Consider the following 14,173-nt stretch of genomic DNA (forward strand, 5'->3'; position numbering starts at 1 on the left):
GATCCTCCCGCCTCGGCTTCCCAGAGTGCTAGGATCACAGGAGTGAGCCACCGCGCCCGGCCTCCCAAGACAATGTTAATGTGCAGCAAAAATTTGTGAGCCACTGATCAGAGGACCTTTGCCGCCATCTAACTCCAGAGGCAGGTGGCGTCTTCCTCCTGCCCTCGCTGCCCGGTCCAGGCCAGCCGCTGACCAGGAGCCCAAACCAGACTTGTGCACGCAGAGATGATCCTAGACATGCCGGCAGAGACGGCGCAGGCGCACTTGGATGCACAGAGGGAAGTTCAGCCCAAAGTCTGAGTGACCGGATGAATTTGGCAAATTATTTCAAAAACTGTCCACCTACATTCTTGTATTATATTAACAAAAGCAACTTCCTTTTAAATTTTTCAAAATGCAAAGAGAAGTGCTACACACTGAATTACGTTCTTCCAGAATTCCTGTGTTGAGGCTCTAACTCTCAATATGACCCTAAAGCCAGGGTCTGCAGGAGGAGGTATCTGCGGTTAAACAAGCTCATGGAGTGGGGCTCTGATCCAATGGGACGGTGACCCGAGGGAGAGATGGAGAGTGAGATGTTCCCCGCCCCTGGCTGCCACCTGAGGGCACAGCGAGCAGGGCAAGCCGGGAGGAGGCCCGTCAGGACCTGACCCTGCGGCACCCTGATCTCAGACCCCAGCCTCCACAGCTGTGAGAAAGTAAATTTCTGTTGTTTAAGTCACTTGGTGTGGGGGACCTGGTTATGGCAGCCGAGTAGGCTAATACAAGAGGGAAATAAAAATACTAAAGAATGAGTAGAATATATAGGAAATTAATATTATGGCCTTAAGGTACTCGGATGGGACAGCAAAAGAACAAAAAAGTTTCTTTGAAAGAAGAGATTGGCACATTTGATCATAAGACTCTGAACAAGGGTTTACCCACATAAACACAGCCGGCCAATCCTTGTCAAAGCCACAAAGGCAACAAACGCCAAGGAGAAAAGACAGTCTTGTCAACAAATGCTGCTGGAGCAACTACTGGGCATCCGCACACACAGAATGAATCTGGTCACAGAGTCTTGACAAAAAATTAACATAAAATGTATCAGAGGCCTAAATGTAAAACACAAAACTAGGCCGGCTGTGGTGGCTCACACCTGTAATCCTAGCACTCTGGGAGGCCGAGGCGGGCGGATCAGTCGAGGTCAAGAGTTCGAGACCAGCCTGAGCAAGAGTGAGACCCCCGTCTCTACTAAAAATAGAAAGAAATGATTTGGACAGCTAAAAATATATATAGAAAAAAATTAGCTGGACATCGTGGCACACGCCTGTAGTCCCAGCTACTCGGGAGACTGAGGCAGAAGGATCGCTTGTACCCAGGAGTTTGAGGTTGCTGTGAGCTAGGCTGACGCCACGGCACTCTAGCCGGGGTGACAGAGCAAGACTCTGTCTCAAAAAAAAAAACAAACAAAAAACCCCACAAAACTATAAAGTTCTTATAAAAAAAACAGGAGAAAATCTAGATGAACTTTAGTATGGTGATGACTTTCTAGATGGAACACCAAAGGCACGATTCATGGAGGAAGTAATTATAGGCTGCATTTCAATAAATTTAAAATTTCTGCTCTGGGACACTGTTAAGAGAATGAAAAGACAAGGCGCAGACTGGGGAAAATATTATATTTACAAAAGATGTATCTGATAAGGGACGGTTATTGAAAATATACAAAGAATTCTTAAAACTAAACGATGAGAAAACCCAAAACACCTCACCAAAGATACACAGAAGGCTAAGGAAATGAGGCTAACATCAGCTATGGCCTCAATGTTTGTGCCCCGCCTCTGGCCCAGGTCATATGTTGAAAGTCTGACCCATAAGGTGATGATAGTATTAGGAGGTAGGGCCTTTGAGAGGGGATTAGGTTGTGAGGACTATGCCCTCATAAACGGGATTAGTGCCCTTATAAAAGAGGCCTGAGAGAGACCCCTTCAGCCACCTGAGGACACAGAGAAAAGATAGCTGTCTAGGAAGCAGGCCCTAAATGGACACTGCATCTGCCAGCACCTTGATCTTGGACTTCCCAGACTCTAAAACTGTGAGAAATAACTCTGTTGTTTATAGGCAATCCAGTTTATGGTATTTTGGTTATAGCAGCCCTGACAGAATAACACAACATCATATATCATTAAGGAAATGCAAATTAAAACGATGAGATACCACTGTATATCTCTTAGTATGGCCAAAATCCAAAACACTAACAATACCAAATGCTGGTGAGGATGTGGAGTAACAGGAGCTCTCATTCATCACCGATGATAACTCGAAATGGTGCAGCCGGTTTGGAGGATAGTTTGGCAATTTCTTACAAAACTAAACATACACAGTCCAGCAATTGTGCTCCTTGGTATTTACCCAAATCAGCTGAAAATTTATGTGCACAAAAACCTGCACGCAGACGTGTACAGCAGCTTCACTCATAATTGCCCAAACGTGGGAGCAACCAAGATGTCCTTCAGTAGGTGAGTAGATAAATACACTGTTACATTCAGTCAAAGCAATATTATTCCTCCCTAAAACGAAATGAACTACAAGTCATGAAAAGACATGGAGGAGACTTCAATGCATATTACTAAGTAGAAGCAGCTGAAAAGGCTGCATAATTGTGAGTCCAGCCATGTGACATTCTAGAAAAGGCGACCTACTGGAGACAAAGGTCAGGGGTTGACTGGGGTTGAGGGGGAGGGAGGGAGGAGGAGGTGGACACAGGACTTTTAGGGCAGAGAAAGGACTCTGTGGTACTGGAATGGTGGCTCCACATCGTTATACAGCTGTGCAAACCCACAGAACGTGCAACCCCAGAGAGCCTGAATACAAACTGCAGACCCGGGAGCTAATAATGTGTCAACGTGGGCACAGATTGTAACAAATAACCAGTCTGCTGCCGGATATTGATACTTGGGAAGGCTAAGCCCATTGGGGTAGGGAGTCTGCAGGAGAAATGTGTTTAAGGTGTAATTAATTGAGAAGTGATCAGTTTCCGAAATCCATAAAGAACTTCAACAAAGCGACAGCAGAGAAGGAACCCACGGTTTACACACGCAGGATAGGACCCAGCCCCGGGTTCCGCGAAGAGACAGCACCCCGGGACGGACGCTCCCTGCACGGACTCCAGGCGCAGCCTGTGGCGGAGCGCAGGAGCCTCCCCAGCCCCCAGGGAGCAGACTTCCCAGGGCTCAGGCCCCCTGGGCTGCACGTGGCCCCACTTGGGGCAGTCGGTGACTCAGCACTTTCTTTTCCTGGAAACTGGGGCTCATGGGAGATATGCAGATGAGCCCAGAGCACCATGGGAAACGGCCCTATATATGCCCAGGCGGCTGGAGCTCCCCCTCCTTTCCCCGGTGCCCGAGGGAGCAGAGGTGCTAGTGTGGGTGAGGGTCTCCCAGGGAGGGGGTCTCGGGACCCGGCCTGGTGCTGGGTGACGGGTTGGGAGGCCAAAGCGCCACAGTGGACCTCCTGGCACCACGGTCCAGCTGTTGGGGTGGGGGGTCCTGGGACGAGTTTCCCTCAGGGTCTGTCCGGTTCCAGCAGGTTCTGTCGGGCTCCCTCGCGGTCTGTCAGACCAGGCTGACGGGGTGCTGGGTCCCTGAGGTGGGGGTTGGGCTGACGAGCCCGGGGCAGGCTGGTGGGGGACGCGGGTGAGGGACCCCCAGCCCTAGCGCAGTTCAAGCTGAGCAGGACCCTCACGGGGCGTCTGAACCCCACGCCCCTCACCCTGCTGAGCCAGCACGACCCGCTCCCCCCCGCCTGCTGGGGGCACCTAACCTCGCTCCCTTTGCCTTTGCAGCTCCCAGAGACTAGAGCAATAGCAGAAGCTGAAGAAATTTCCAGAAGTTCAGACTTCCAGACTTTGGCAGGTCCCCATTGAGCTGGACCCAGTACATCCATCTCCGCCCCAAATCCCTGGACAAAAAGCCCCTTTCTCCTCTTCCTCCTTTTCTCCTCCGCTTTTCCCCCCTGCTCCTCATCCCTTTCCACCCTGCCCCCAGCATCTCGCTGTCCCCCAGCCCCTGTGGGCAGGCCACCTGCAAGCCCCAGCAAGCCCCGCTCTTGCCGTCCACCCCGCTAGTAGGAGGCGGCCGGCCATGTGCCCCCCAGTCAGCGTGCGATACATGGGGGACGGCCTGTCCTACCTCTACGCCTCCTGGCTGTATCAGCTCCAACACGGACACCCGCTGAGGCTGTGCTTCGCTTGCTTCAAGACTGCCTTTCTGGACCTTAAGGAGTCGCTGGAGTCGGAAGACTGGGAGGATGAAGACTGGGACCCTGAGCTGATGGAGCACTCTGAGGCAGGGGCCGAGCAGGAGGGGTCCCCAGGGACGGGGCCAAGCTGGGAGCAGGGCCCAGGGACCCTGGCATCAGGCCCAGAGGGGTCAGAAGAGACAGTCCTGGACCATCACTCTGTGCCCACTGAATTGGAGCCTCACCAGGCAGTGTCCCTGGGCCTGGGCCCCGAGGATGCGGACTGGACCCAGGGCCTTCCCTGGAGACTTGGGGACCTTCCTTCCTGCTCTCACTGGCCCAGCTCCTCTCCTTCCCGGCAGCGGTTTCACAGAGCAGACCTGCCCCCCGGGGAGCCCATGGTGTTGGAGCTGGGCACCACCTGGGCAGTGAACCCTGCCGAGACTGAGGCCTGGCTACTGGACCTGCAGGTTGCCTCCATTGTGGGCTGCTATGACGCCATGTACTTCCGGAAGATGACTCCAGCCCGGGCCCTGAGGACCTCGGAACAGCACTGGAAAGTGTTGCTGCAGCCTGAGGAGGTGTGGGTGGTGAGACTGCAAGATGCACCCCAGGAGCAGGACCTGCACCGGTGGAAGCTGAGCATTCTGGAAATCTCTGGACACGATGTGCAGCTGGTTCCCGCAGACACAGCCCTGCTCGCAAGGGGTTTCACCATTGTCTCTTATTCACCCTGGAACAAAAGGGAGACAGAGGAGGGGGACTCAGCCTCTGAGTCTCAGTCCTCCACCCAAGGACAGGATCCCAGCACCATCAAGACCCAGAGCAGGGGACCTGGGGAAAGCCTGGCTGTCATGGGAGCCTCAGCTATGGGGGAGCTGTCCTGTTTCCAGGCCCTCAATCCAGGGCCCCAGAACTGAGGGACTGAGGCTCAACTGGCCACCCTTGTCCTGGCTGCCCCAGGACATTAGATACTGGGAAGGATCAGCAATTCCCCTTCCTCAACAGCTAGGAGAGCAACTGGCAAAGCAATTGGCAACCTTCACTTGGGGAACAATGATGAGCAGACTTTGGGGCTGGGAAATGAGGCCTCCCACAGACTCAGAGGGAACTGTCCCAAGTATTCATAATCTGGGATAAGTTCCTATCAGTTTATTGTCACATAGTTTAGAACATGATGCTGACTCGGAGGGGCTGGCCTGAATGGTGCTGCGCTATGTGTGACTTGGTGGCAGGATGCAGAGCTATGCACCTACCCCACCCTGGACATTGTTTGTGTGACACATACTCCCTGGAACACACCAGAATCTCTGTTGTGGCTGGACATGTCCTTGACTTTGCCTGGAGACTCAGGGCTGCCAAAAGACCCTGTCAGGAGTACTGGGATCCCTGGTACCAAATGTTGGCTATTTATGCAGTTTAACTGTTTAATTCCTGTTGCCTTGTATGTTGTTTTTAATTAAATAAAGTCATAAAAGCTTTGCATCAAGCCCGTGTGCAGAATCATTTCCCAGCAAGTCCCTGTTGATTGGCCTTATCCTTGTCCTCTCAATGTCTCACGTGAGCCACCTTTGCTGGGTTAAATCCCATAGGATAGTGGAAGCAGGAAACAGGACAGTTCTGGTTAGTTTTCTGGCTCACTGTGAGAGATTGTTTCACAGGTGCTTATAACTGTATAAACAAGTATACATATGATTAAATAGGCCCATATTTTGAACAACAATGAGTATGTCATGAAATACAGACTTTAAATATTTGTCCCAGAATTAAAAAAGAAATCTATAGGGCAAACCACTTGGGAAGGATGCTCATATTCATGAAACAGGTGGTGATGGTGAAGAGAGCCCCTAGGAAGAGACCTGAGGAATGAGGGCTCTGCCCCTTTCGGTTCTGGCTGCTGCATGGGCCCCTCCCTTGGTCTCAGGGTGGGAGCACCTCACTGCTGTTACACGTGGGGGGGCGGTTCATGGTCCTTCAGGAAGGGGCTGGGGCCCCTGAACTTGTCTCCTGGGGAGACAGGAGGGAGAGGTGCAGGACAGGGATGCTGGGGGAGAGAGCCCCCATACTCTGTTAACCTGGACACAGGTTTAGGAATGTGGGCACATGAGGCTCTGGTTGTGCTGCTTGCAAGAGAAATCTGGAGCTCCTGGGGTTCTGCCCTCTCTCCAGCGTCAACTTCCACCTTCGCAATCCCCGAAGCGCTCTCCAGGGCTCTGCGTCTAGCCTCTTCACTCAGGACACAGGTTTTGTGGGTCCAGAGCTGGGGCCTCCTCTGAGTAGCCTCACAGGGACCAGGTGGTGTTGGAACCCACCGCCAGCTGGAGACCTGTGCAGGGACCCTAGATCCCTGCTCCACCTCCCTTCTCACCCACTGGGGGACAGGCCATCACTCCCACTTCATGTCTGTGGGTGAGGAAGGGCTTCAAGCTGTTGGAAAAGAAAGGTGCACTGCTCCCCTTGTAGGGTTGCTCTGCCGTGATGAAGGTCCCGAACACTACTTGCCAGGGTGTGCCCCCCCCCGCCCCCCTGAGGCCAACGGTGCAGCCACTGTCTGTTGCCAGGATTCCTGCAAGGGGACAGGAGCCTTGGGAGGACAGGGCAGGGGGGTGTCACGACAGTCCCACTGGATCAAACACGCTCCAGCTGCAAAGTGGTCACTGGCCCCTCTGTGGCCCATGTCAACCCTGCTGCTGCTGGGGTAACAGACGGGGAGACGGAGTGAGAGTCCCCAGAACGGGTGGGTTTCTCTCAGGACAGACTCAGGCTCTCATGACCTCCCTGGGTCAGGGGAAGGAGGCTGGGGCTTGGTGGATGCTCTGTGTCCCCCCTGAGACGTACGTGGTAGCCATTCTGAGTCCAGGAGGATGACCGTGGACTGCTCATTGGCCCTCAGCTTCCAGCTGGGTGAGAGGAAAGCCGGGCACCTCCAGGCCCAGCTCCAACTCCGTGGAGCCAGGTTGGACTGTAGCAGGGGGCTCCTTCCAAGGCCACACCATGCCCAGCAGCCCCTCCTGCAGCTGCAGCCCCTTCTGGGTTCCCAGAACCTTACCCAGCCCTTGTCCCCTCAACTTGGGCAGTGGCAGCCACTTGGCCTTCCCCCAGCCTTGGTGTTTGACCACACTGAACGCTCTAGGGCTCTCCACCAGGAGAGCCATGGGGGAGGGGAGAGGTGGAGCCAGGGCTCTCTCTCCCTGTGGGGCCCTCCAGGCGCTCTGTGTTTCGGTAGATGTTCTGTCCCCTCAACCCTCCAGCCCCATCCTTACCCTCTGCCCTGTCCTGCCTCCCCACCCCCAGCACAATCCCTGCAGTACGTGCTCCTCAAACCTCCTCTTTGGGACGTGCCACCTGGACCCTGACCACACAGGGACGGTGGTTTTCACCTCCAGGAGCTGTGAGAAGAGAGCAGAGTCCCTGGAGGAGACAGTGTGGCCCAGCACCCGTGAGAGGGACCCTGGGGGGGAGAACAGCTGCAGGAAGACAGCAAGGAGGGGTGGCAGGCCCCAGGGAAACTGTGGGGTCACAAGAGGCACTAGGAAGCCCAGCACGCAGGACGTGACCACGCGGGACCTGACTGTGCACCTGCCACAAGCCCTTCCACAGGAGGGGGTGTAGCGCCACCCCCAGAGTCCCCCGGGGTGCTCATCAGGCCCAGACACAGGTGGGGAACTCTGTGTCCAGCTGAGGGTGATGGAGAGCGGGCCCCACACCCACCCGCGAGAGTGCAGGGTGAGGCTGGGGGGCCGCTGCCCCCCAGTGCCATCTCCATGGGTTTGGTCACTGCGCCCGGTGAGTGTGGAGAGGCGGCAGCAGCTCTGAAGACCCTGAAGGGGATCAGCTGGGACAACCAGGGGCCGGGGGAGGTCGCAGGCAGCCACAGCGCTAAACCCCGACCTTAAGGGGTGGTCAGACTCGGCCTCTCCTCCAGACCCACCTCAGTGGGCGACTGTGCCCCCTCCCCCGTCCTCCTTTCTACGAACCTGTCCCGAATTTAGGGGTGTCCAGGACCCGTGGAGGGTGAGCGCTTGGCCAGACTCCACAGGTGCCCCGCGACCTCCGGGCCTCCGTCCAGCGCTCGGGGCTCTTTCTAGGCGCCAAGGCCCTGGCACCGCCCCCTCCCAGAGCGCTGCCCCGCCCCGCCCCCGGCGTCCCCCCACCCCCAGCTCCGGTGTCGCCCCTCGCGCCCCAGGGCCGTCCTCCCCTCCCGCCGGGGGGCGGCGCGGCCCGGGGTTATTAATATCCTGGCGCTGGCGCGGGGCTGGGGCACATTCCCAGCTGGCGGCCAGGCAGGTGGCGGCGGCGTGAGGACAGGGCGCGCGGCGGGCGGGCGGCACCCTTCGCTGTGGGCCCGGGGAGCCGAGGCAGCCGCGGAGCCCCTCACAACCGCTCGGCGCCCCCGGGCACGGGGAGCGCTTGGGAAGGTTCCCGGCGGCCCCGGCCGGGCCCCTTTTAGCGCGGAGTTTGGAGACCGGTGCGTGGCGGCCGCCGCCTGGCCACGGCCCCAGGAGCGAGAGGACGCCAGCAGCGCGGTGGCTGCCCCATCTGACGGCTCAGTGGCCGAGGGGCAGGTGGGCCGTGGCGGGTGGTCAGGGGCGAGCGCTGCGGTGTGCGGGTGCCAGTGCGCGGTGTTGTGTACCGGGTGCCGGGGGTGCCGACCCCTCCCTGCACGGTCCCTGGCGGGCTGGCCTCCCTGGAGCCCTGCATGCGCCCCTGGGCTGGGCGACCCGGCGCATCCACAGCCATGGGGCACTGGGAGGCCGCGAGGGCGCGTGTGCGGGCGCCAGGTCTCCAGACCCAGCGAGCACGCGGCATGCCGGTGCGCCTCGGGCGCGCTGGGGGGCTGGGCTGGGGTTCACAGCCGGACCCCCCTCGGCTCTGCGCGCGGGGCCAGCGAAGTGGTCGCGCCTCCTGCAGTGAAACTTTCGCTGCCTCCGGTACGCAGCCCCCCCACCCCCCGTACCCCCGGAGCGCCCCCAGCAGCCGCCTTGTGCAGGGAGGGCGCAGGGAGGGCGGGCTAGCCCTAGAGGGCTCCAGGAACGTACCTGAGGGCGGGGCGAGGTGCGGGGCCTTGTGCAGATGGAGCCCGGGCTGAGTCCGTGGGAAAGGGCGCCCCAGCTCCCTGCGCCAGACCAGAGGCTGGGCCGGTCGGGGCCAGGGCCTGGCCGATGTCTCACACCCCTGGGCCTGCCCGGGTCCCCCCTGCAGCAGGTGCCCAGAGATCACGCTGACTGGGATGGTCCCGAATTTATCCTTGTTATTGTCAACATGGATGTTCGGAAGGACAGAGCCTAGAGCCATTTTTGTGACCGGATCTGGGGGACAACCCCTGGGGGCCATACCAGGGACTTGTCCTGTTGGTTTAGGTATTTCCGCGTTTTAGGGCCCCCTTTTTTAAATGAGGGTAACCATGGCTCTTAAGTGTGGCATTCCATGAGTTTTTGCATGTGTCTACCCCTGTGTGACCACCACACAGATCAAGGCATGTTTCCACCCCCCAGGGCCAGTACCAGGTGACACCCCCACCCGCCGGGTGCCACTGTGACCTGCATGTCATAAATGCTTTGCCTGTAACTCAGCTTCATGTGAGTGGAACCACATGGCGCTCTTTTGCGGGAAGTCTTGCTCAACACAGCCTGTGTGAGCTCCACCCCGGCTGTTGACCCCAGGGGTAATGCCACCTTCTTCGCTGTGCAGCGCTTTAGGGAGATGTCAGTTGCTTATCCACTCTGTGCTTACAGACATTTGGGTTGTTTCTAACTCCTTGTGAGGAAAAAAGCTGTTGTGAACATTCTCGCTCCTGTCTTTTTGGGGACACATGCAGTTGTTTATCTTGGGTACAAAGCAAATAGTGCTGGATTATCTTCCAAAGTGGCTGCTCCCTTCTGCACCCCCACAGGGGTGAAGGGGAGCTGCAGTGCTCTGCGCCCTCCCCCCTGCTCCCTTTCCGACTCCCGACTCCTGCCTGGCCACTCCCGCCTGGGCACTCCCGCCTGGGCGCCTGGGTGGGCGTGAGCTGGTGTCTCACTGTGGTTCGCATTTACACCTCTCTGCCTGTTGGCCATTGGCAGGTCCTTTTTTGAGAAGTTCCTGTCTAAGTTCTTTGTCTTTTCCCTCTTCAAATGGGTTGTCTTTTCTTTACCGATTTGTGGTTGTTTCATATATTTTGGTTACACATTTTCTTTGTCTGATGTGTTTTCTGATGATCTTCTCCTAGCCTGTGCTTATGGTTTTACTTTCTTAGTAAAGCTGTTAATATTGATGAGGTCCACTTGATTAGTCTTTTATTGCAAGTATTTCTTGTTCATTTTAAAGAAATCTCTTCCTACCCAAAGTCCTGCTGATATTCTCCTGTTTTCTTCCAGAAACTTGATCTACTGTTCAGTGTAATCCACATGTGGGTTTGCCATCTGTCTTGAATTTGTGTTGTTTGGTGTGAGTGAGCGACCAAGGCTCATTTTCCCCGAATGAAAAGTGGAGATTACAAAGGCCTTCCCCGCTTTGCCTCACATGTTTTTCTATTTGGACTTTTAAGTCACCAGCTCTTGGCTGGGAGCAGTGGCTCATGCCTGTAATCCTAGCACTCTGGGAGGCCACGGCAGGAGGATGGCTTAAGGTCAGGAGTTCAAGACCAGCCTGAGTAAGAGCAAGACCCCATCTCTACTAAAAATAGAAAAAAATTAGCTGAGTGCAGTGGCACACGCCTGTAGTCCCAGCTACTCCAAGACAAAGGCAGGAGGATCGCTTGAGCCCAGGAATGTGAGGCTGCAATGAGCTGTGATCACGCCATTGCACTCAAGCCAGGAAGACTGAGCAAGACTCTGTCTCAAAAAACAAAAGAAAGTCGGCAGCTATTACTTTTGCCATCTGAAGAACACATACTTTGTAAAAACATAAGTGAAGCACAATGAGAGAAAGGACTCCGGGGTTGGTGGGCCCCTGCCGGTTCACAGACAAGAAAGTGAGCCTGGCAGGTGCACAGTGGGGCGGCCGAGCCAGGACCCCGGGGCCCTCCACCCCAGGGGCTGCCCTCCTGTGCCCAGTTTCAGAAAAGCCTAGTCAATCCCAGAGTCCTTTGGCCTTGCACGGAGGCTTGGAGTGAGGGTCCTGGGGGGCGAGTGCTGGGGTCAGCTGGTCCAAGTGGCTCTCGGGCCCTCCTGGATGCTGGTGTCTTCTCGAGGGTCCCCAAGGACCAGGAAGTCGGGAGCCCCGCCTCGGCAGCCTGTGGGAGGTGTGCCCAGCACAGCGGCCTCTTGGGGTGGGAGGGGCACCTGACTTGCATCTCTAATGGGCACCTTCTCCACAGGGCGAGCTGGGTGCCCACAGATGCCCCACCCCAAGGAGCAGCACACCCCAGCCTGAGCCCAGCGTGAGGGGCAGAAATGGCGCTGAGCCCGGAGTCTGCAAGCAGGGTCCCCATGCTGGCCGCCACAGACAGCTCTGTGCCTGAGCCACCTGGCGGCCCCAACGTGTCCCTCAACAGCTCGTGGGCCAGCCCCACGGAGCCCAGCTCCCTGGAGGACCTGGTGGCCACGGGTGCCATCGGGGCGGTGCTCTCGGCCATGGGTGTGGTGGGCATGGTGGGCAACGCCTACACGCTGGTGCTCATGTGCCGCTCGCTCCGCACCTCCGCCTCCCTGTACGTCTACGTCGTCAACCTGGCGCTGGCCGACCTGCTCTACCTGCTCAGCATCCCCTTCATCGTGGCCACCTACGTCACCAAGGAGTGGCACTTTGGGGACGTGGGCTGCCGCGTCCTCTTCAGCCTGGACTTCCTGACCATGCACGCCAGCATCTTCACGCTGACCGTCATGAGCAGCGAGCGCTACGTGGCAGTGTGCAGGCCGCTGGACACGGTGCGGCGCTCCAAGGGCTACCGCAAGCTGCTGGCGCTGGGCACCTGGCTGCTGGCGCTGCTGCTGACGCTGCCCGTGACGCTGGCCGTCCGGCTGGTGCGCAGGGGCCCCAAGAGCTTGTGCCTGCCCACCTGGGGCCGGCGCGCCCACCGCACCTACCTGACGCTGCTCTTCGGGACCAGCATCGTGGGCCCCGGCCTGGCCATCGGGCTGCTCTACGCGCGCCTGGCCCGCGCCTACTGGCGCTCGCAGAGGGCCTCCTTCACGCAGACGCGCCGGCTGCCCGACCCGCGGGTGCTCCGCCTCATCCTGGGCATCGTGCTGCTCTTCTGGGCTTGCTTCCTGCCCTTCTGGCTGTGGCAGCTGCTGGCCCAGTACCGCGAGGCCCTGCCGCTCACGCCCCGGGCCGCGCGCATCGTCAACTACTTGACCACCTGCCTCACCTACGGCAACAGCTGCGTCAACCCCTTCCTCTACACGCTGCTCACCAAGAACTACCGCGAGCACCTGCGTGGCCACCCGCAATCGCTGGGCAGCGGCCCTGGGCCCGCAGGCGTCCATGGCTCCCGGCAGTGCCCCATCCACTCCCAGCACGGCTCGGGCCGCTCACTGTCCTCCTGCAGCCAGCAGGCCACCGAGACTCTTATGCTGTCCCCAGCGGCCTCTGGGGAGCCTGCGCCTGGGGGTCTGCGGGCCCCCGTGTGAGCAGGGGCGGTGGCTGGAGCCAGGCAGGGAAGGGTCCTGCGCAGAGCCCCCCACTCCCGACTGCTGGGCCTGCCTTCCTCAGTCTTCTTCCGAAGCTTCCTCTCTGCCTTCCCCGTGACACCCGCCTGTCTCTGCGGGTCTCCAGGGGTCTCAGGCCCGACCTGGCCTCTGAAGGCTGCGGTGAGTCCACCTTCTGGTGGCTGGTGGCCCCGCGGCACCCACGGCTCTGGGCCCCCCGTGTGGCCCCAATGCTAGTGTCTTCAGCGCTTGAACAATAAAGCCCGAGTGGCCGTCCGAGTCCTGCCTCAGCACCAGGGATGGCACGTAGGAGGGTGGGGAGACGCCAGAGCCCACCGTGGCCCCCCAGGACAGCCCCCCACAGCACGTGGGGGAGCCTGTGGATCGGCTGGGGAGGGCGCACGCCTGCCTTTGGGGCCTTCGCTGGCGGCTGGTCCTGCCCATCCCACATGTGAGAGCCTTCCTCCTCCTCCTCCTCGTTTGCCCGTGGGCAGGCAGCCAGGAGGGCAGGTGCCTGAGGCCGAAAGGTGGGCTGGGGAGTGGGGGAGTGGGCGGGTGGGACGGCCCAGCAAAGCGCTGAAGCTTCAGGTACGGAAAGCGGGAGATCAAGGCCACCGGCCACAACCCACGTGGGGCTCAGGTTATCCAGGTCCCACCTTGCAGCACCCTTGGGTGGTCTCTGCTCCACCCACCCCGGCTGCCACGTGGACAGACTGCTGCCCTTGCCCCCAGCTCAACCCCCTGCTCCATGCCCGCTCCTCCCCCACCACGTGGCTAGGCCTGGGGCAATGCGTGGCTGTCAGCTGCCGTCCCACCCACTTGGCAGTGCCCGCCTCCTGCCGGCCCCTGGGGGCTCCCTGTGAGCTCTGGGACGGGGGCTGCCTGCCCCGCCCCCTCCAGTGAATGCTTGTCGGAGGCTGGGACCCAGAGCTGGGGCAGCACCTGCGGGGCGGGCGGGGCTGTTGCTAAGCGCCAGGGAGCAGTGTGGGCAGCTGTCCTGGAGCCTTTGGAAGAGGGGACAGTGCATACGGGTCTCTCTAGGGCGATGACACTGCTGTGGACCTAGACAGCAGTGGCTGGTGACATCCTGAGTGAGTGCCATGGAACCCTGCAATGGCCAATTTTGTCATGAGTGTTTTACCTTAAAGAACAAAAAAACCCTGCAGTTTGCTGTTGAATTCACTTGGGGAGCGGGCAGCTCAGTGGGGTATGGGGTGAGCCTGTCCCCAACCTGAGAAACCTGCCACCTACGCCCCCCCTACCCCACGGCCTCCCAGCTCCTCTGATGCCTGCAGGGAACTTCAGAGACTAGAAGTCCTTTTTCTCCCTCAACCAGAGCCTGATCCCTAAAGCTGTTGTCTTTGTAGAGAAGCCAAAGA

The 14,173-nt window shown here is 58.6% G+C and overlaps 1 protein-coding gene across 1 annotated transcript; it reads left to right on the top strand.

The window, feature by feature from the left end:
* Positions 1–8,745: 8,745 nt before the first annotated feature.
* UTS2R (urotensin 2 receptor) lies at positions 8,746–13,796 on the top strand. Its single transcript, XM_069481825.1, has 2 exons — positions 8,746–8,786; positions 11,522–13,796. Exon 2 carries the CDS (start codon positions 11,598–11,600, stop codon positions 12,774–12,776), a length of 1,179 nt encoding a protein of 392 aa, XP_069337926.1. The 5' UTR covers positions 8,746–8,786; positions 11,522–11,597; the 3' UTR covers positions 12,777–13,796.
* Positions 13,797–14,173: the final 377 nt, after the last annotated feature.

This window comes from Eulemur rufifrons, chromosome 9, assembly GCF_041146395.1.
Source record: "Eulemur rufifrons isolate Redbay chromosome 9, OSU_ERuf_1, whole genome shotgun sequence".
Classification (NCBI taxonomy): Eukaryota; Metazoa; Chordata; class Mammalia; order Primates; family Lemuridae; genus Eulemur; species Eulemur rufifrons.

Bases quoted from the DNA above. Each gene is read 5' to 3' on its own strand.
- UTS2R (XM_069481825.1), top strand. From the start codon at position 11,598: ATGGCGCTGAGCCCGGAGTCTGCAAGCAGGGTCCCCATGCTGGCCGCC.